Source organism: Solanum dulcamara, chromosome 1 (genome assembly GCF_947179165.1).
Source record: "Solanum dulcamara chromosome 1, daSolDulc1.2, whole genome shotgun sequence".
In the NCBI taxonomy this organism is placed as follows: Eukaryota; Viridiplantae; Streptophyta; class Magnoliopsida; order Solanales; family Solanaceae; genus Solanum; species Solanum dulcamara.
Window position 1 is genome coordinate 82,817,206 of NC_077237.1, and position 21,073 is coordinate 82,838,278.

The window sequence follows — 21,073 nt, forward strand, 5'->3', positions numbered from 1 at the left end:
TAGTTTCACAAGTCACCAGAACTCAGAAATTTCAAATTTTGAATCTGCTTCTGTGGTGCTATTTGTCTCAACTTTAGACTCTGTTCATCTCCTTTCCCCTTGTCATGTCATGATCCCTGGATCTCAAGTAACTTTACTGCATTGAATATACATGCTGATTGAACCTAAATAACCGCAAATTAATATAAAGTAAAGGTGAAGACTAGAGAAAACAAGAGAATTTTATTATTTGATGCATAAAAACTCGCCTCCCAATCGAGTGGCCAAATATTTGTAAGTAAAATCCATCTAAGGCCATCCAATACGAAGACGTATCTATCAAATTAATCAAGCTCTAGGCTTACAAATGCAAAAATGCTATAGAAATGTGATTTTTTTTTAATTTGCATTATTATGAAAGAGCAACAAATCATGACTAGTTCTACTCGGAATTTCAGTGTGGAAAAATTAATCAAAGGTTTTCGCTCTGGCATGAGGGACCTTCCAAGCGGATATAATCATACATAATCCCTTGGAAAGTGTTGGCTGTCTTTGCTTGTGTCAAAAATATGGTGTTTTCTCCTCCCAAAAGTAGTGAACTAGGTATTGTTATAGTGAAAAACCAATAGATCCCATGAATAGCATGTCTTGCAATTGCATTGTCTCCTCCAATTTCCCCAGTTGAAAGTAGGGGAGGATCTGCTGTTGGATCGTTGATCCGGACCTTTTACAAAAAGTTCCAAACTCATGTTAGTATTCCACTATTAGTTAAGTAGCAACATACATTCATAGCCTGCTACTCTCAAGTTTTTATAAAACAGTTTTGCCGATATTAGGGAAGTAATGTCAAATGTGTGCTTGTCAAGGTACCAGAAGTGCTTCCAATGAAAAGCTATACTTTCAGCTTCTGAAAAACAACTTCAACTACTGCTCAAAACACTTTTGTTTTTCCTAAAAGCTTGACCAAACACCTTAACTCTCTAAAATAAGCACATTTGACTTCCCAGAAGCTTGACTATACAGGCTTACAATGGCGCCAACTAATTCAATTCATGTCCACATTACTTTAAAGACTTTGTAATATGATACCTGCAATTCAGCATGATTTGCAGCTGCAAGTGCTACTCGCAATGTGTATGTTCCACCTTGATCTACATTATCAATCTTGAACTTGATTTGCCATGTAGTACTTTGATATGCATTGTCACCTATCTCCCTACACATACAAGTATTTCCACACTGATCAAGTTCTTCGGAGTCTTGAAAATAACTTGGGAATATAAAGGAAATCATCAGTAGCAACGGATTTATTCTTTCCCCTGAATTAAGTGGATTTCACGAAAAACAATTTCTTATCATCTAATACAACTCAAAATATGAGTCTTGGGAAAAATGTGAGACCAAGTACCTGTTAACCTGAGCAAAGAACCAGTCTTTCTGATAGTCACTAACTCCAACTGTGTAGACCAAATCATTATCAGGATATAACTCTGCATATCTCTCCCACAAACCATACTGCCTAAATCTGGCATAAAGTTACCATAAAATGTTTTCTTTCAGTTAACAATTGTACAAAAGTTACAAAAACATATATGTAAGTAAATATCATTATTCAGTGATTGGTTCTTCAACATTAGACTGTTTAAATTTATGAAGTTGGAAAAGGGGTCTCACTTGTCTTGATTTATGTAAAGTTTGTTAACGTATTTCGGGTTTGGATCAGGAATATAAAACTCTGCAGCAGAGCGGTCAGGGATACCGATCTCCCACAAGGTAGGACCATCTCTTGGAGGCTCATAAACAATCTCACCCAGCTCAATATCACAACCTGCATTAATATTAATGATCATGGCTAGAAGTTGGAACCTTTGATAGCGCAAAAAGTTTCAGCATCGATTCTGATTGAAATTGCAGCTACTTAATAGAACCTTCTGTTATAGTTATTAGAACTTCATACTTGTAATCTCCGATAAATCCAGGCACCAATCCATAAAGATTATATGATCCTGCACGTATGTTCTTAATGACAAAGTAGCCGTCCTCATCCGTTGTGGTCCAAAATTGGTAACCCTGGTATAATGGCAATATGCATATCATGTCTGTTAGTGGCTTTAACTGGTTAATCCAGGTTAGATGAACTTGTTTAATTGAAAGGCACTGTGTTTCTAGTTCAGTTTTAGAGCGAAAGAGAAAAGTACCTTATTCTCTCTTTGCCATGATCCAGCGTCTCCTGGTGCTGCTAGTCCTACAGATGCAGCTTTTCCAGGTAAAGTTTCCTTGCTTAAGCATCTGTCCATAAGATCGTAAGACTTAACTTAGACAACATAATTACTGAACCTGGAAATGCAAAATGTAGATTTAAGGTAAGAGAGGACAGTACCTGTCTTGCACTAGCAACCAACCTCTAACTACGCCCCTTTGACCACATTTAGGAAATTCTTCAGAAGTTGGGAAACTGTAAGGCCAGGATTGGACTTCTTCGTTCATCTAAATAATATAAAATGTGAAATAATGTCAAGTTAAGAATAATACTACACTGCTTTATTGTTGTGGTTTCGAATTCTATCTTCTCTTTGTCCCTGACCTGTCTTTTTGCGTCATCCCAAAGCGATAGAGCCATTTCTTTGTCTGATACAGAATTAAAATATGTGAACACGGGGCCAAGGACTTTCTTCCATTCCTCTCCAGTTTCAAATTTTACCAGAAGTTCTGTGCCAGCATAGTGGGAAGTTAGAAATATCTGCAAGTTTTTTTAAAGAAATTACTTGTAGGAAGTAATAGTTTAGAGGAATCATATTAGTTAAGTCAGAGAAAGTTCACTACGTGATTGTGTTCATATAAGCTATTGTATGTCTTTGATTGCTCGCCAACCACTATACTAGAAAACTTGGGAGGATACTGAGGATCACAAAACAACTAAATGCATATTTTTCACTGAAGCCATACTTACAGTTATATGTCTCTAATTGATTAAAAAAAAAAGGGAAGCCCAGTGTACTATGCATCCTGCGTTCACGCAGGGTACGGACACCAATGGTATGTAATGTGGGCAGCCTACCCTGAAACAAGCATCAGTGGCTGATTCTACCGTGACATATAGGCTAGACAGAGGCAACTTTACCATTGCTTCAATTGATAACTTGGAAAATTGAGTATGTTAACTGCTTACAGCAAGGGTGGTCGGATTCACGTGGGAGGTTAAATCTTGTTTGAATGGCCCTCCTGTTCGAAATTCATTGCTCGGAGTGATTTGCCAAAACCCCACAGGAGGGTCAAAACATATCCATCCATGCACTTGATTATCTTTGTTTTCAAGAGAATACTGATATTTGTCATCCACCTGCAGTTGGGGATCCAAAGGAGAAAGTAAATTAAGTGCTGTATAAACTCTAATTTACGATACATCCTTACTTGTTTAAAGCTGTAAATTCCCACAATTATAAATACCTCTCCTTTGAACTCTGGCTCTATAGGATCGATGAGGAGAACTGCTTCAGGATAGGCTAGCGGTTCGCCTCTCCCTGGAAGCCGGTCTTCTGCACTAGGCATAAGTCTTTGTCTATTATCTGTTATGACCATGTAGTGAAACCTGGTAATGCCAGAAGGATAATAGAGAGTTACTTATTCTTGTTTCCGTCCTCGATTTCATTTTGTTAGAATTTGATCATTTTTACATCCTTAAGGAAACAACATTTTGCTTTATGAAGAGAGCTTTCAAAAGAACGTTGGACAAATGCATTTCAGACTACATCCAAACGTTTTAAAGTTTTACATCTCATCGTTCTCTCCCCTTTTCTTACACCCCTTACAGTAAAGTCCTTTCCCATGATAGAAATAGAATATCGAGTGAATAAAGAGCAAGACCATTGCAAATGAATCAAGTTTGTTTACTTCAACAGCTATGAAGATTCTTACTTTTCTTTATTGAGCATGAAAGCAATTCTGGTCGTGTTAAGGTGGAAAGCAGGCATGTCTTTCGTGTGCTCAAAGATAGCATACGAGTAGAATCCTGGGACATCACGAAATACTACAAACCTGTAAATAAGTACAAATCCAAGTCGTTTATGATCATTTATGAGAAAATATACTGTAATTTCAAAAGAACTTATCTAATAAATTCAAGCAAGAACCTCCTATCAATATACAAAGGAGCTTGTTGACCCTGGACTTTTGGACTCCACATTCTTGTGAATGAAAGCTCAATCTGCTCCTCATTTTCCACTATAACTTGCAAATCTGTCCCTTGTATCCTGCATCAATAATCCACACAAACCAAAAGAAGGACGATAAAGCAATCTCTATACTTCTTAACAGTTAATTCACTTTAGCACCCTAAAGACAATATTGCTTGGAATTCCCAAAAATGAGGTTGCCCAGTGTCGGATCCTTCAAAAATGCACTACTTTTGGAGGTTTCAATATGCACCTCAAGACATTTTTGAAAAGTCCAAGCAACATAGCCTAATGGTGAACATTAACAGTTCTCTATAGTGTGCGTTCCACCTGATCTTTCTAAGCAATTTAATTTTTTTCTGTAGGAAAAGTATGAGAGTAAGGAATACATACGTGTCAAACTTTCCCCTTGTTTTTGTACTACTCGCTTCGCTCCAATTAAGGTCCCAGAACCTGTTTGTTTCAACAGCATCAGATAAATCACTATCTATTCTACTATGGTTACAAAAGAACTGGATTAACATCTTAATAAAATGATAGAAAGACAGACTCAGAAATTGTAACAGATTTTGTTCATCCTCAAAGACAGATTTCTTTGATTATACAACAACAACATACCCAGTGTTGTCCCACAAAATGGGATTTGGGGAGCATAAAGTATACGCAAACCTTACCCCTACCTCAGAGGTAGAGATGTGCTTCCGATAGACCCTCGACTCAAGGAAAAACAGTCCAAAGCAGTCCAGAAAAAGAATAAACGGAAGTGAAAGCATAACAAAACATTCTGAACAGCATCCACAACAAAATAATATGACAATCGTGAAGTACAAGAAACATCAGATAGTAACAGATTTCTTTGATTATAAGAATACAAGAATGACTTTAAAGGCCTTAAAAATAGTTCTGAAGTGGAAAGACCAGAGGCTGAGACTAGATAAGGAAACAAAGGAGGAATTGTAATTAGACCTTAATTCTGTATACTTACCCTCCATTCAAATCTTTATTGTTTAGTTCCAGCAAGTTTTCAATTCCCTCGTACTTTATCCCTTTGATAATCCCTCCTGGATTTGTCCAAGTTATTTCCACAACACCATTGTTTATCACCACCTACAACAGAAAATACTCTTACAGAAGGGAAAAAAACAATCTTTACTACCAATGTCCCGATTTCGAGTACTCAGAATAGATTTCGAAATCAAGACTTTGGTTGATGGAACAGATACATTGTATCCAATGAAATTGTATGTATTGATACAACTAGGTTGAGCGAACAGATTATACAGTGTATCCAACGAAATTGTATGTGTTAAGAGGCATAACTACTAGTTGAGCGAACAGATTACAGATCCAACTCCAAGTCAATAGATACAATTCTAAAATAACAGTTATAAATTGTAATTAAGTAAACTATAACTACAATTTCATCATAAAAATTCAATCTTTTGCATCCCACACCCCTCTTGGGCCTTACCTAAATAGTCATCCTTCCTTGCACATCCATCCCCAACTCCCCCCCCCCCCCCCCAAAAAAAAAAAAAAAACAAAAAAAAAACCAACCAAACATAGCCTTCCCAGCTTGTTTCTGAGCTAATTTCTCAAAGGCAGATACATACTATACAGGTAACATTAAGTGTGTGATTAACACCAAGAAAAAAGATGAAATTATCATGAAATAAACAAAATTAATAGCAGTAAGTTCTAAAAGATAGAAAAACTTTACATAGTCATTTTGAGAATTTAAGTGCAGTCTTGTAGAAGACATTGTTTCCCTAATAGCAATGAAGAAGAAAAATATGTATCAATATATACATCTATTTATTGTTTTAGGTTGTGTTTGATACGAAAGAAAATGTTTCCATGGAAATTGTTTTCCATGAAAATGGAACTTTATGAGCATTATTGCCTTATTGTGATGCAAATTTGAATTATGAACATCCATAAACACATGCCATAACTGTACTCTCAAGTTTTGTCTACCTGCATCTACATATTGCCATCATGTTTAATTTACCTACTATAGTATTAATTATTACTCCTTCCGTGTCAATTTATATGATATTTTATTATTTTCAATAATTTTAATAAAAATAAACAAATATTTTACTCAAATAAATATCTTTAATTTATTTGAAATCACAATTTTAAAAGTCTTTTTTTCTTAAAGTTTATGTCATGTGAAATACCATCATATAAATTTAGACGAAAAGATAACGATGTTTGGCTATAAAAATAATTTCACTTTATTTGAAAATGTTCGAACATAAAAATCTCAAATCCAACTTGAAATTGTATTTCAAATTTGAAATTATTTTTCAACTCACTTTTGAAGTTGTATTTAAGTACATTCAAGTCTGAACATTATTTCAAATATTCTTTATAAAAATTATAACCAAACATAACTTTATCTTTAACTTCAAATCTATAAATTTTTAAAAAATAAAAATTATTTAAATTTTATGTCAAACGCCTAATAATTTTTTATAGCAAGTCTAATATTATAAAATTGAAAATAGAATAACAACCAGCTAAATTTATTTTAAATTACAGTAGTACTTGTATTTATTAATATATGTAATATATGTATGGCGGCATACAATAGACAAGTATGATCATATTTTTCTCTGAATTTTGCATCAAAAACTTTAGTTCATCCAATTGCATTTTTTTTAATTTAAAGCCAATGTTAAAGCTGATAATGAATACAAAAAGTGTTCACGAGTTGAATTTTTTTGGGAAGGAATAATTGTACGAATGCTTAACGTAGAAGAGATAATTTAGAATCTGTCTCAAAAAGACAAAAGGCTGAAAAGGTAACATGCTAGATTTTCCTCATTACATCTCTCATTATTGTCCTCACAATTTTAAAAAGAGAATCTGCTAATCTTGTTTTGTTCTGTTTTGTTTTCCTTTTGTATTTAATAAGCAATCGTTTGATAGGATATATAAAAATAATATGAAATAAAGTGTATTAACAATGTTTGTATTATAATATTAGTAATATATGTATTAGTTATAATTATATTAATTATGAAGATATATATTTTTTATGCAGTGTTTGATATGATATATTTAAAATAACATGTATTATATTATTTTTTTAAAAATATTTACTTATAAAAATATCTTCTACAAATATGATGAAAAAAATGTAAAAAAAGTTTTGAGGAGCAATTGAGTCTTTAACCATGCTAATGCATGCATCAGAGTCAGGATTTTGACTAAGGATGTTCAAAATCTAAAAAAGTAGACACACGAACTAATCAAAGGGGGTTCGACTTCTACTATATATATATATATATATATATATATATATATATATATATATATTATTTTAACCATGTACAAATAATATAATTTTCTACTAAAAAAGTTCGGATGAACTCCCTAACCACAAGGTGACTCCGCCATTGCATGCATCAAATTCTCTTACATTACTAATACCTAAAAATTTATGATATTAATAATACACACATTAATATACAATAAAATATATTAAATAAGATACTATTAATATATTGAATTAATGCATATATTATTTCTGCTAATACATTTTATCAAACGATCTCAAATGGCGTTGCTTTATAATTTCTTTTTTAAGATATTAACTCTTTAACTGTTTTTAGGAAACAAAAATATGATTGCTGGTTTATGGATTACCGCGGCACAACCCTTTGTTTTTGTACTAGTGGAAGTGGATTTTGACCAAAGTTCTGCCAAGTTGAAAAAGGAAGGCTTTTTGATATTTCCTCTTTTAGTTGGTCAATTTAGATTTGTTTTTAATTGGGGAAAATATTCGAACAAATGGGATGAGGTGCATGTTTAGCAAAACTACAACCTACCTGGCATATAATACTCAAAATTTTTGGCACGTAAATTTCTGGTCTCTACAAATTAGATATTTTATGTATATTTTTTGAAATTTAATAATATAATATTATTAGTGGAAACTCATGCTATAAGAAGACTAACAACATATTTGAATTGACTTATTTTAAGTTATAATATTTCACGCTTTTATAGTATTTGATTAAAATAAAATATATATTTTTAAATTAAAAAGATAAAAAAATTGTAATTTACATAAATTTCATGTATTAAGAGCTAATTATATTATTTCTCTATTCTTTTTCAAATTTCAAAAATCTTTTAAAATTTATGAATCTCGGATGCATTACTGGACTTTTGAGTACATCAACAAACATTCGGATACATAGGGGAGCAATGTAGCAGGGGATAGAGATGTATCAGAGAGGGGATAAGACATCCGGATACATAGGGAGGAATGTATCCGAGAAGGAATTTTTAATTTTTTTTAAATGGTAAGGAATTTCAGATATTATAGTAAAATAAGATGTGTATTTAGGTAATTTTTCCTAAAAATAAACCTAAAATCATAAGTTAAAATTCTTAACTTATGGCCCAAACAAGCTCTTAAATAATGCACTTGATTGAACATTAAGTTATTTAACTAAAATATTTTAAATCAATTCCGACTAAATACATATTTTCCCCTTTTTTATTTAGTGGTTACTAGATTCACCGTTACTGCTAATGATATAAAATTCTACTCATTGTTATTGGCCACATTAATTGTGAATGGAACAACCAACACTACATGCAAAGTAGTACATCAACCAATTTTTTTCTATAAATAATTACCATCAAAACATCACAATATATACAATCTTAAAAAATGAAGTCATCTCTAGTTTCAATTCTTCCATTCTTTCTCTTCTTTCTATCTACATCACTTTCCCAAAGATGCAACCAAAATGACAAAAAAGCTCTCTTAGAAATCAAGAAATCCCTTGGCAATCCCCATGACTTAATTACATGGGATCCCAAAACCGATTGTTGTAATGATTGGTCCCAAACCACCCTATCATGTGACGACAACACCAATCGCGTTACATCCCTAATCCTCATCAAAATCAAGAACGCCGGTTACATCTCCCCGTCCATCGGAGACCTTTTATATCTCCAACATTTAGATATCACGAATATTCGCAATCTTTCAGGTCCAATTCCATCTACATTAGCCAAGCTTACAAATCTCACATTTTTAAAAATCACTCAAACAAACATTTCAGGAACGATCCCTGATTTCTTTGGTGAAATGCAAAACATTACATACATCAATTTGTCAGATAACAATCTTATGGGTACAATTCCTCAATCACTTGACCAACTATCGAATTTATCGTACCTTCAATTAGACAGGAACAAACTTACTGGATCAATTCCAGAATCATTCGGGAGATTATTATCCCGAAAACTCGAGTTTCTTTACCTTGGACATAATAAACTTAGCGGAGTTATACCGAGTTCTTTTACAAATTGGAGCTTTGAGACCCTTGATTTGTCTGGAAACAAGCTTGAAGGAGACATTTCTTTCTTGTTTGGGGAGAATTCGAATACATTTCAATTGTATTTGTCTCGAAATAAGTTTGAATTCGATTTTTCAAAGTTGAAATTTGGGGGGAAATTAGTGAGTTTGAAATTGAACCATAATAATATTTATGGGGGTTTTCCTGCTGGTTTTGCTAGTAGACCATGGCAGGAGTTTAATATAAGTTACAATAATTTATGTGGCAAAATTCCACAAGGTGGGTATATGATAAGGTTTGATATCTATTCATATGTCCATAATAAATGCTTGTGCAATTATCCGTTGCCCCCTTGTAAATCATGATGGATCGACTTTGCCGCTAAGTATTTTAATTTTATTTTGAGGGATTGTCTGATGAAAGATATAAAATAATGTATTATTAATATTGAAACTATTTCTTATTTATCTTTAACTATTTATATAATCCAAGATAATATTGCCATTTGGGACAAGTGGAATTGTGGTCCTACTATAATTATGTTTCCAACCCCTTTTCCCTCTTTCAACTTTTTCAATATGTCATTTTTTTAAGATGACCACGAAGCAAGGCAGGTTATAGTGAGCTTTTATGAGTGTAGGGCAGAGCGGGTTACAATATTTGTACGATAGTGTGGATTAGAGCTTTTATAAGGGTAGGGCAGGGTGAATTTAAATTACTATTTTAATCATTTTTAAATTTATAATGGATAGCTGGTTTGAGACAAAATTCTTATAAACTCCTAGATTCACACCAGTTTTGCACCTGTTTGACAGTAGACATATGATGAGTCAAAGAGGGTTAAGTAGTACTTTTCTCTTCATCATTGAAATCCGCCATTCAAAGCTCAAATCCATTAGAATGAATTAAATCATACAAAATGTGAGTTTGATCATCAAAACAGCCATGATACATTTCGAAATATTGTAAAGGTAAATAGACTCTTTTCGCCCCCTTTTCGATGTCCCTTAAGCCTCAATTAGCCATCGTATTACTTTTTCAATATGAAAACGAAAAAAAATAATGAAAAATCAAAAGGTCATTTTATTCAAAACCCCAATTGTAGTCTGTTTGAATTGACTTATTTTTAAGCAGCTTATAAATTGAAAACTGCTTATAAGTTTAAAAAAAAAGTAGGTGCAGACAAACTTTTTTTTTTTGACTTATAAGCTGTTTTCAACTTATAAACTGCTTAAAATAAGTTCATCCAAATAAACTCAACTATTTATTGAGACTTATTTTAAGCACAAAATGACTTATATATAGTATTTGCTTACTTTATTTAATGTGGATGTCGTCGTAATAATTGAGAAATTGAATAGTATTTAATTAATTGTAGCATCTTTTTTTACGTGACTATCTATTTTGTTAACTTATTTATATTTTGGTGATTATCATTAACTCACAGTACAATTCTTACATTTACTTTTTTTATTCTCCAATCAATTTTTATTAGCTCATTATTAAATATTCTAATGTCTACCAAACAGTCAAACATTTTGCATTACCGCAAAATCTATTGTTTTGTGTTTATAAAAAGATTAAATTTATTTTTTGATGTATTCTTTAAATTTTAAGCACTGCAACAAATTCATACTAGTATCATTATATAAACTTTTTAAATTTTGAGTAAGATTCTATTATTCTAACTTTATATTATATTTCTTCATTGAATATTTTCATTGTTAACATTCTTATTTCATAAGATCTACCTACATCCTACCTTTTCGAGACTTCACTTGTAGAATTACATTGAATATGTTATAGTTATTCAATTTACATATGACAACTAAAAGAAAAATACCTCTCTATGAAATTTGGCTTTAAGCCTCCAAACTTGTTGAGACAACCCTGATTATATTTATACCATTTGGTATATGAAGTTCTTGACTTCGAGTTCAGTTTCATACTTTTATTTCTGACTGTCTCAAACTCTCAGTTATTCTACAATGTGACAGTGTTTGCTTTTGAGCAAGATGTAATCTGTCAACTCACGTGCATGGTTTCATTTGGTTTGTTACATTGTTTCTAAGTAATTTTTAATGATTTTTTTTGTGTCAAATCTTAACGGCTAAACCGATAACTGAACCAATAACGATCAATAACCGATAGGCGAAAAACCAATATCTTAATGGTTCTATAACGGTTTAGCATGTCAACAAACTGATAACCGATAAATCGAAGTAATAAACTTCAAAACTGAATCGAACCGATCGATACGCAACCGTAGTTGCTTGTATGTAGAGGTACATTATGAACTCTAGGACACATACATTGTTATATCAATTTCTCAAATGTAAAAAAACTCAATTTGATAAAAGTATCAGTTGATGGATAACAGTAAATCTGCTAGGATACTTGACTATCTTCAGATTTCCTCTGGAAAATAAGTGAGCCTACCAAAACAGCAATGCCTGCTATTGCAATTGTTGTATATAGAAGCCGCTTCTTGGGAACTACACGTAACTTCCTTCTAGGACCACCATGATCTCTCTCAGATGGACTAGTGTTCCTTCAAAGATACAAGAAACACGATGAAAAAGTAAAGACCAGGGAACTTGTCATACAACACATGATATAGTAGCACAATAGTACAGTTGAAGAGAGTACTAGCAGACGAAACATATGATTGAAACGATTGAAATGTAAAGAGAAAGACATATGTCAAGCAACATGAACGACCACATGCACATATTTAAGAGCACCTTATAGGGTCGTTTGGTTGCTGGTTAGAGTTATACTGGTATCAGAGATTCTTGTGTATGTTCATGTTCACGTAGGAAAACACTGATTTTCATATCAACATACATAGATCAAAAAGCAACATATCCAATATCCATTTACACGAGCTTATGACAAGTGGATTGAATCGAAAAGCAGAAAAGTAATACATGGTAGCATGCCTTGTCACAGTTTGTTGGAGAACTACAGCAGCACGAAGAGAAGAAGAAGACAGCAAAGGAGAAAGAAGAAAGAAGAAGAGCACAAAACAAAAAATGAGAAAGAAGAAGCTGAAGAAGTAAGAAGAAGCTGAAGAAGTTCCAGACTCTTCCACTTCTCTACTGATGATGTCCACGTGGATATCATCCTGTCCACACAACACAACAAATATTAGATAATATATTAGAATATGATTATGCCCATATAAGTTATGGGCAAATAAAATAAAGCAATGACAAGTTAGACAAAATTAACCCATTTCCCTTTGTCTCTGTTACAATTGCTTGGAAAAATCTGTGTATAAGTAAATGTACATTTTGATGAATAAAGACACAGAAAATTCCCTTTTCTTTAGCTTCTTATCTTCTAAATTTCTACATGGTATCAGAGCATCTCTAAGCTCCATCCAAATCTGTGTCAAAACATCAAAGTCATCCTCAAAATCCCAGAATGCCTGAAACAACTGAAATTAAATCAGACAGTGGTGAAAGAGGAGTCATGTATGAAAACAATCATCCCTATTACTTAAGCAATTCTGATTCACCTGGAATGACTCTAGTCAATAGTGTTTTTGATGGAAGAGGATACCCAGGTTGGAGAAGATCTATCCTCCTATCTCTATCAGCCAAGAGAAAGCTTGGTTTTATCAATGGAACTTGCAAGGTTCCAGATCAGAATTCTGCAGACTTTGAGCAATGGAATTGTGTCAATGACATGATCATATGTTGGATATCAAATGCATTATCTAAGGATATTGCAGACAGTGTAATGAGTTCCAAAACTGCAAAAGCACTTTGGGACAGCCTAGAGCAGAGATTTGGCAAATCAAATGGTGCCAAACTCTACCATCTGCAAAAAGAATTAACAGGTTTAGTACAAGGCAATAACGACATTGCAGGATACTTCACCAAAGTTAAGAGACTATGGGATGAATTAGATGGGATGAATGCGATTGCCTGCTGCTCATGTGAATGTACCTGTGATGGGAAAGCAAAGTTAACCAAGTCACTGGAAGATCAAAGATTGATTCAATTTCTGATGGGACTGAATGATATATATACTCAGGCAAGGGGAAATATACTTATGATGAATCCATTACCTGGAATAGATGTTGCATATTCCTTAATTTTGCAGGATGAGAACCAAAGGGAAGTATATGCAAACATAAATGTCACTTCTGATTCTGGATCATTTATGGCAGTAGGACAAGCAAACCAGCCAAACAACAAGTTGATTACTGAGTTTGCAGCATTCATGGCTAATGGACAAGGAAGGTATGCACAGAGGATCAAATATCAACCAATGAGAGGAACAAACACATATCAGAAGTATGCTAACCAGAACCCAAGATCTGACAAGCCACAAAACAAGTTTAAGGGTAAGAAAAAATATGATCCAAACCTGTCATGCACTTACTGTGGGAAAACAGGACATCTGCATGATGATTGCTACAGACTGCATGGGTTCCCTGCAGATTTTGAGTTCACCAACTCCAGGAACTATCAGCCTCAGATTAAAGCAAATGCAAGTCATGTTCACTGTCCAGTTTCAAGTCTAAATCAGCAGAAAGATGAAGACATGGGCAGGACAGATTTTGAAATAAAAAATGGAGATCTTGAAGAACAGTATAGCAAACAACAGATTGCAGAGATGATGCAAATGTACAAGCAAAGCAAATTGACAAAAACAGGAATGAATGCAAATGCAGTAGCTGGTACCATTCTTAAATACTCAAATTCCATATTCACTAACCTTAAACAGAATTCCTGGATAATTGATTCAGGAGCTTCAGAACACATGTGTTTTGATCCCAATTCCTTTTTGTTTCTAAAACCTCTCCCTATGCCTTTGAACATTAACTTACCTAATTCTTTCAAGGTAAGTGTGACCCATGTAGGCAGCATCTCCATTCTGCCAGGTCATGTCATAACTGATGTGTTACTTGTGCCAGATTTTAAGTACAACTTACTGTCAATTCACAAGTTTTGTGTCCAGTTTCAATATGATGTCCTATTCACTGCTAATGGATGTTTCTTGCAGGACCTTTCAGTGAAGAGTCCTCAAGTTTTTGGTGAAGTTAGAGAGGGTCTCTATCTATTGGATTCTAATAGTGACAAGTCTAGAAATGTTTTCAATTCAAATGATGTATTTTCAATCCCAAAAGGAAGAAATCCCACCTCAGTTCCAGAATTTGATTCAGTTTATGTTAATGCTGCACCTAATGTAAAGCTCTGGCATATGAGGTTGGGACACCTCCCATTTTCAGCAATGAAACATTTAAGCTTTCTCTCTAATGAATCCAACTCCAATTTTATTTGTGACATTTGTCCTAGAGCTAAGCAAACTAGACAACCTTTTCCTACCAGCAGCATCAAATCCAAGCACATTTTTGATCTTATTCATATAGATACTTGGGGACCATACAAGTGTCATACTTACAATGGTTTCAGGTTCTTTCTCACCATAGTAGATGATTTCAGTAGAGGGACATGGACATTTTTACTGAGTACTAAGAGTAATGCTTTTCCTGTACTGAAAAGTTTTCTCTCTATGGTAGAAAGACAGTTCAATGTCAAGGTTAAGATGATCAGATCTGATAATGCTTTGGAATTAGGGAAAGGCACACAAGAATCAGCATTTCTTGCTTCTCAGGGGATTTTGCATCAACTGTCTTGTGTAGCTACACCTCAACAAAATGGAACTGTTGAGAGAAAACATAGACACCTATTAGAGATTGCAAGAGGGCTGATGTTTCAATCCAAATTACCTATGTGCTACTGGGGAGAATCCATCTTGACTGCTACTCATATCATTAATAGACTGCCATCTAGTGTTCTAAAGGGACAAACACCTTATGAAATGTTACTGAGACAGAAACCAACCTATGATCATTTGAAGAATTTTGGGTGTCTGTGTTATGCTTCCACATTGGCACAGGGAAGAAACAAGTTTGATGAAAAGGCTACTGCTTGTATTTTACTAGGATATCCTTTACAACAAAAAGGATATAAACTGTTGTCTCTTGATAAGAAGAAAGTATTTGTATCTAGGGATGTGAGATTCCATGAATCACATTTTCCTTTCAATTCATCTGAGAACTCACACACACCTATTTTTTTCAACTCCCTCTCTTCCTCAGATCATCATTCTGACCTGTCACTCCACAATCACTCAGACCCACCTGTAAATGGTTGTTCCTACCAAGTCACACCCTCAGAATCTCAACATAATGCCTCTGGATACAGTCCACATTCTGAATCTACATTTCCCAATCTGTCACTAAGTCCCTCCCAGCAAACCCCCACTGCACAACCTATATTACCACAACTTGAACATGTCTATCCAAGCTCTACTACATCAGATGCTTCTCCTCCTGCCCCTATAACAGCTCTACCAAGAAGGTCTAGTAGAATATCTCATGAGCCTGAGTATCTAAGAGACTACATTTGCAATAATGTGATACTCACTGATCTATGGAAAACTTGCTTTGATCACTCTCCTAAGCCTAAAAGCTATGCTTTCTCTTCCCTATCCCCCCACAATCAACAACTAGTTCACTCCCTTTCTAATCTTACTGAGCCTAGTTGCTATAGACAGGCCTCCCAACATCCAGCATGGAGAGAGGCCATGAACTCAGAAATTCAGGCTTTGGAAACCAATCGAACCTGGGATGTTGTCTTATTGCCTAAAGGAAAGAGAGCTTTACCTTGCAAATGGGTATACAAAATAAAACATCTCTCAAATGGTAGTATTGAACGATTAAAGGCCAGACTAGTCGTAAGGGGGGATATACAAAGAGAAGGTATAGACTATGGAGAAACCTTTTCCCCTGTTGTGAAAATGACCACCATCCGCTGCCTCCTTACCATAGCAGCTAAGAAGCACTGGTCTGTTTCACAATTGGATGTCAACAATGCCTTCTTGCATGGTGACCTCCAAGAAGAAGTTTTTATGAAGTTTCCCGCAGGCCTGACACCTCCTAGCCCTAATCATGTTTGTCTCCTGAAGAAGTCCTTATATGGTTTAAAGCAAGCTTCCCGGCAATGGTATGCTCGGCTTGCAGGAGCCTTAGCTTTCAAAGGATATTCCTCCTCTTTAAACGATTACTCTCTCTTTTTTAAACACAATGGCACACTTATTTCCATCTTAGCAGTCTATGTCGACGACATACTCCTCACAGGAAATGATTTGTATGAAATTGAGAATATCAAATGCTTCCTCAATACAGAGTTCAGAGTTAAGAACCTGGGAGAAATTCACCATTTTCTTGGCATGGAAATTTTGCGAGAAGATCATGGATTTATTGTGAATCAACGCAAATTTACCCTGGACCTGCTTCATGACTTCGATGTTTCTCATCTGGCTACAGTTACTTCTCCACTGGATCCTTCCTTCAAGATTAGAGCCGATGACAGTCCCCGCCTGGAAAATCCCACCCTTTATCGTCACTTGATAGGGAAATTGAATTATTTAACCAACACTCGCCCAGATCTATCCTTTGCTGTACTTGCTCTGAGTCAACACATGCAACGACCCTGTTTGTCACATTTCTCGGCTGCCTTACGCGTTTTACGCTACTTGAGCTCCGATCCAGGTCAAGGCATAATGCTATCTTCCAATCCCTCTTTTTCTTTGCTAGCATTTTGCGATGCAGACTGGGCATCTTGTAAAGATTCTCGCAGATCGGTTAGTGGTTTTTTCATTACCCTCGGAGGAGCTCCCATCTCTTGGAAATCGAAGAAACAAGTATCAATCTCCTTGTCCTCCGCAGAAGCTGAATATCGATCCATGCGTCGTGTTGTTGCTGAACTTACTTGGTTGGTTCGTCTCCTTGAGGACCTTTCTGCTCCCATTTCGCTCCCAATTCCGCTCCACTCTGATAGTCAAGCTGCCATCCATATAGCTCGGAATCCAGTCTTCCACGAACGCACAAAACATGTTGAATTGGACTGTCATTTTGTGCGCCAACAATTTCAGTCCGGCCTGATTACTCTCTCCTTTGTTCCCTCTGAGAATCAACTTGCCGATCTATTCACCAAGCCCCTCTCTGGGGTTTCTCACCGTGCGATTTTACACAAGTTGGGGGTCATGAATCTCCCCTCCAACTTGAGGGGGGATGTTGGAGAACTACAGCAGCACGAAGAGAAGAAGAAGACAGCAAAGGAGAAAGAAGAAAGAAGAAGAGCACAAAACAAAAAATGAGAAAGAAGAAGCTGAAGAAGTAAGAAGAAGCTGAAGAAGTTCCAGACTCTTCCACTTCTCTACTGATGATGTCCACGTGGATATCATCCTGTCCACACAACACAACAAATATTAGATAATATATTAGAATATGATTATGCCCATATAAGTTATGGGCAAATAAAATAAAGCAATGACAAGTTAGACAAAATTAACCCATTTCCCTTTGTCTCTGTTACAATTGCTTGGAAAAATCTGTGTATAAGTAAATGTACATTTTGATGAATAAAGACACAGAAAATTCTCTTTTCTTCAGCTTCTTATCTTCTAAATTTCTACACAGTTACTAACCAGCAAACTTTACAAGTTGCCAGCGACAGAAGTTGATTCAACACCATATCAAGAAACGATTACAAGCTGGAACCTATATACCCTTTATGATGTCAGGTTTATTATATTAGTCATGATCACTAACCAACGACCGTTCTGTTTTTCTTTTTATCTTCAGGTTGGAGCGGGGTGGGGTTAACGAAGGGGTTCTAAGTCTTGTCAGTCAGTGCTAACTAGTCATTGAGACAAGATCCATAGATATAAGAGAATGAAATGCATGTCTGAGCGACAATTACATTAAGGTAAGAATGATAGAGAGATGCCTGTTTCCAATAGACTGACGGTTGGACCTAATAAACAACAGCAAAGAATTAAAGGAAGGTTCAAAACGACCTCGGAGACATGAAAAATGTCTACTAAATCAAAATTTTAGGTCCATGTACCTGGAAGATTCTGCAATGATGTTTGTGCCTCCATTACACCTACTCTCATGGACATGTCTTTCACGGAGCCTAATATATCTGCTACACAGATGGCAACGTTCTGTTGTATTCCCACATACTTCCTGGTTAACGAATGCAAATATTATAACAACAGGATACTGAAGTTCAAACATTCCAGAAAAAGTACAAAACAGAAAGAAACTTAATCATAGATAGTTTCATAATAACCTGATGCTTAAATAAATCAATTGCAGGCAAAGGAAACTCGCAATAATCGCATGTCACAATCCTTTGTGGGCAATTTTCACCTTTGTGAACAGCTAATACCTCACGTTCCATTGTCTCGCTACACAAAGAACAGGCTACCTGAAAATTCATGCATAAGATCACATTAGAAAGTTGAAGTTGGCTTATTAAAGAAAAGCAACTATGAAGAAGTGGGAAAAGAATGTTATCCCCTAGGCCATGAAAAAGGGGAGGGCGTAGGTATCTTTTGGCTTAAATCAGAACAGCATGATAGAAGCAGAGTAGGTGGGCGGAAAACAAAACATATCTTTATCAAATGCAAAAACTTGAGAAGAAGAAAGAGGTATAACTTAAATAGAATGTTCTTAAAGACTTCGTTCAGGCCCTCTTAAGCCCTGAAACGAGGAAGGACAGGCTAGCTGAACGCTTAAATGTAGCTTTGATGATAGCACCAACCACCAAGGCGTTTGAAAAGGTCGACATTAACAAAAAATGTGTAAGAGTATGTGATTTAATAATTGTTAAGCAAACCTGATGAGTAAATGAGAAATAGGAAAATTAAAATAATATAACGAGTCAGTTTTGATTTTCTTCACTTACCGGAGCATGATTGCTCAAAAGATGTTCTTCTGTATGTTTTTCTGGAACCATATCCCCGCATATTTTACATTTTTCAAGATTCTGGAAGTCGAGATTGGAAGAAGGAATCGCTCTGTCACTGGAAACAAAACAATTCAAATTAGAAAATGATGAATATACAATCACAGAGAACATTCATCATACACTAAATCACTAATGACATGAACTCTTCAGCTTCCATCGGTAGAAAATGAGGATTCAATAAGAAATCCACATTTTCTTGTAGCTCACAACCCTGGTGCATTTCTGATGGGCTTTGATAGTTGGACGTCATAAACATCACCAAAGAATAAAAGCCGAGATCTACTCAACTTTGAGGTAAAGGTTCAAAACGACCTTGGAGACACGAAAAATCCCAACTAAATGAACATTTTAGGTCCGTAATACCTGGAGGATTCTGTGATGTTATTTGTGCCTCCATTGCATCTACTATCATGGACATTTCTTTCACAGAGCCTAATATATCTGCTACACATATGGCACAGTTCTGTTCTATTCCCGCATACATCCTGGTAAAGGAATGCAGATATTATAACAGCAGGATACCGTAGTTCAATCATTTAACAAGAAAAGGTACAAAATAGAACAAGAAGCCCAATCATAGATAGTTGTTATAACCTGATGCGTAAATAAATCAATTGCAGGCAATGGAAACTCGCAATACTCACATGCCACAATCCTTTGTGGGCAATTTTCATCTTTGTGAACAGCTAATACCTCATGTTCCATTGTCTCGTTACACAAGGAACAGGATACCTGAAAATTAACATGCATAAAAAGGGAAGAGATCAAATGAGCAATACAATACACAGGATTAATTGATATAGTTATAGGTAATCGAGAACTCCTTGCGTGTAAAAGTTGATTATGCAATTAGAGAAGGGAAAAAACGAAGAGATTAAATAAATAGGTTCACTTACAGGAGCATGAGTGCTCAAGAAATGTTCGTCTGCATGTTTTTTTTGGAACCATATCCCCACAGATTTTACATTTTTCAAGCTTCCGTGAGCAGCGAACAACATGTAAATCGAGATTGAATGAAGGAATCGTTCTGTCACTGGAAACAGAACTATTCAAATTAGCAAATGATGAATATACAACATTCAACAACATAGGCAAAGATCATATTTAGAATAAGATAAGAAGAAGCTGACAAGCACACAAGGTGAAACTTGAATAAATATGACATTTAGCTGATTGAAAAAATCCACATTTTCCTGTAGCTCACAACCACGCTACGAAATGAATTAAAACAGCATACCCAGTGTAATCCCACCAGTAGAGTCTGGAGAGGGTAGGATGTACACGCATACCTTATTCCTACCTTTGTGGGGTAGAGATGTTGTTTCAAGTAAACCCTTGGCTCAAAAGAGATGTATCCGATTCAGGATTGTAAGAAATATAAGACAGCAAAGTAGCAAGATACAAAATAAATACAACAACATATAGTAGTACACATCGAAGAATAAGAAACCATGCAATAGCTAAAGAATCCTACCAAAAAGAAGAAGAGGAGACAGGCCTAGACCCCTGCCTCTTCACACACAAAGTGTAACAACACAGTTACCTATTAGTCTTCTACCCTATTACTCGACCTCCATACCATCCAATCTAAAATTATGTTCTCGGGTTGACGCTGTGACATATCTTGTCTAATCACCTCTCTCAGTTCTTCTTCGCTCTATCTCTACCTCTCCTAACCCTCGCTACAACCAACCACTCGCACCTCCTTACGCATCGTCACACCAATTAATGCTGCCATCAACATCACAATCCA

At 35.2% G+C, this 21,073-nt stretch overlaps 3 protein-coding genes across 4 annotated transcripts; 1 reads left to right on the forward strand and 2 right to left on the reverse strand.

The window, feature by feature from the left end:
• Positions 1-203: 203 nt before the first annotated feature.
• On the reverse strand, positions 204-6,063 carry LOC129880524 (probable rhamnogalacturonate lyase B). Its single transcript, XM_055954605.1, has 15 exons — positions 5,872-6,063; positions 5,137-5,258; positions 4,545-4,604; positions 4,110-4,229; positions 3,895-4,014; positions 3,427-3,568; positions 3,149-3,319; positions 2,564-2,719; positions 2,360-2,466; positions 2,178-2,268; positions 1,908-2,049; positions 1,654-1,807; positions 1,388-1,504; positions 1,069-1,195; positions 204-703 (listed from the first exon to the last, which is right to left on the reverse strand). The coding sequence occupies exons 1-15, from the start codon at positions 5,911-5,913 to the stop codon at positions 452-454; spliced, it is 1,923 nt and encodes a 640-aa protein (XP_055810580.1). The 5' UTR covers positions 5,914-6,063; the 3' UTR covers positions 204-451.
• Positions 6,064-8,844: 2,781 nt separating this feature from the next.
• LOC129889773 (polygalacturonase inhibitor-like) lies at positions 8,845-9,931 on the forward strand. The gene has a single exon (XM_055965221.1). The coding sequence runs from the start codon at positions 8,845-8,847 to the stop codon at positions 9,841-9,843; it is 999 nt and encodes a 332-aa protein (XP_055821196.1). The 3' UTR covers positions 9,844-9,931.
• A 1,892-nt stretch (positions 9,932-11,823) lies between these two features.
• Positions 11,824-20,346, reverse strand: LOC129880533 (uncharacterized). 2 transcript variants are annotated; one of them, XM_055954613.1, is made up of 7 exons: positions 20,217-20,346; positions 19,915-20,052; positions 19,684-19,805; positions 19,258-19,375; positions 18,640-18,777; positions 18,412-18,533; positions 11,824-12,029 (listed from the first exon to the last, which is right to left on the reverse strand). In XM_055954613.1, the coding sequence occupies exons 1-7, from the start codon at positions 20,316-20,318 to the stop codon at positions 11,867-11,869; spliced, it is 903 nt and encodes a 300-aa protein (XP_055810588.1). In that variant the 5' UTR covers positions 20,319-20,346; the 3' UTR covers positions 11,824-11,866. The 2 variants fall into 2 exon arrangements, with proteins under 2 accessions (XP_055810588.1, XP_055810596.1); XM_055954621.1 differs by having other exon boundaries at positions 19,965-20,052; positions 20,217-20,300.
• Between the last annotated feature and the right edge of the window lie 727 nt (positions 20,347-21,073).

Coding starts and splice junctions, on each gene's coding strand:
- LOC129889773 (XM_055965221.1), top strand. CDS start 8,845: ATGAAGTCATCTCTAGTTTCAATTCTTCCATTCTTTCTCTTCTTTCTA.
- LOC129880533 (XM_055954613.1), bottom strand. CDS start 20,318: ATGTTGTTCGCTGCTCACGGAAGCTTGAAAAATGTAAAATCTGTGGGG. Junction 20,053..20,216: donor TCTTGAGCACTCATGCTCCT/GTAAGTGAACCT, acceptor GTTAATTTTCAG/GTATCCTGTTCCTTGTGTAA. Junction 19,376..19,683: donor AACATCACAGAATCCTCCAG/GTATTACGGACC, acceptor TTTTGTTTCCAG/TGACAGAGCGATTCCTTCTT.
- LOC129880524 (XM_055954605.1), bottom strand. CDS start 5,913: ATGTCTTCTACAAGACTGCACTTAAATTCTCAAAATGACTAT. Junction 4,605..5,136: donor AATAAAGATTTGAATGGAGG/GTAAGTATACAG, acceptor TGAAACAAACAG/GTTCTGGGACCTTAATTGGA. Junction 4,015..4,109: donor CCTTTGTATATTGATAGGAG/GTTCTTGCTTGA, acceptor ACTTATTTACAG/GTTTGTAGTATTTCGTGATG.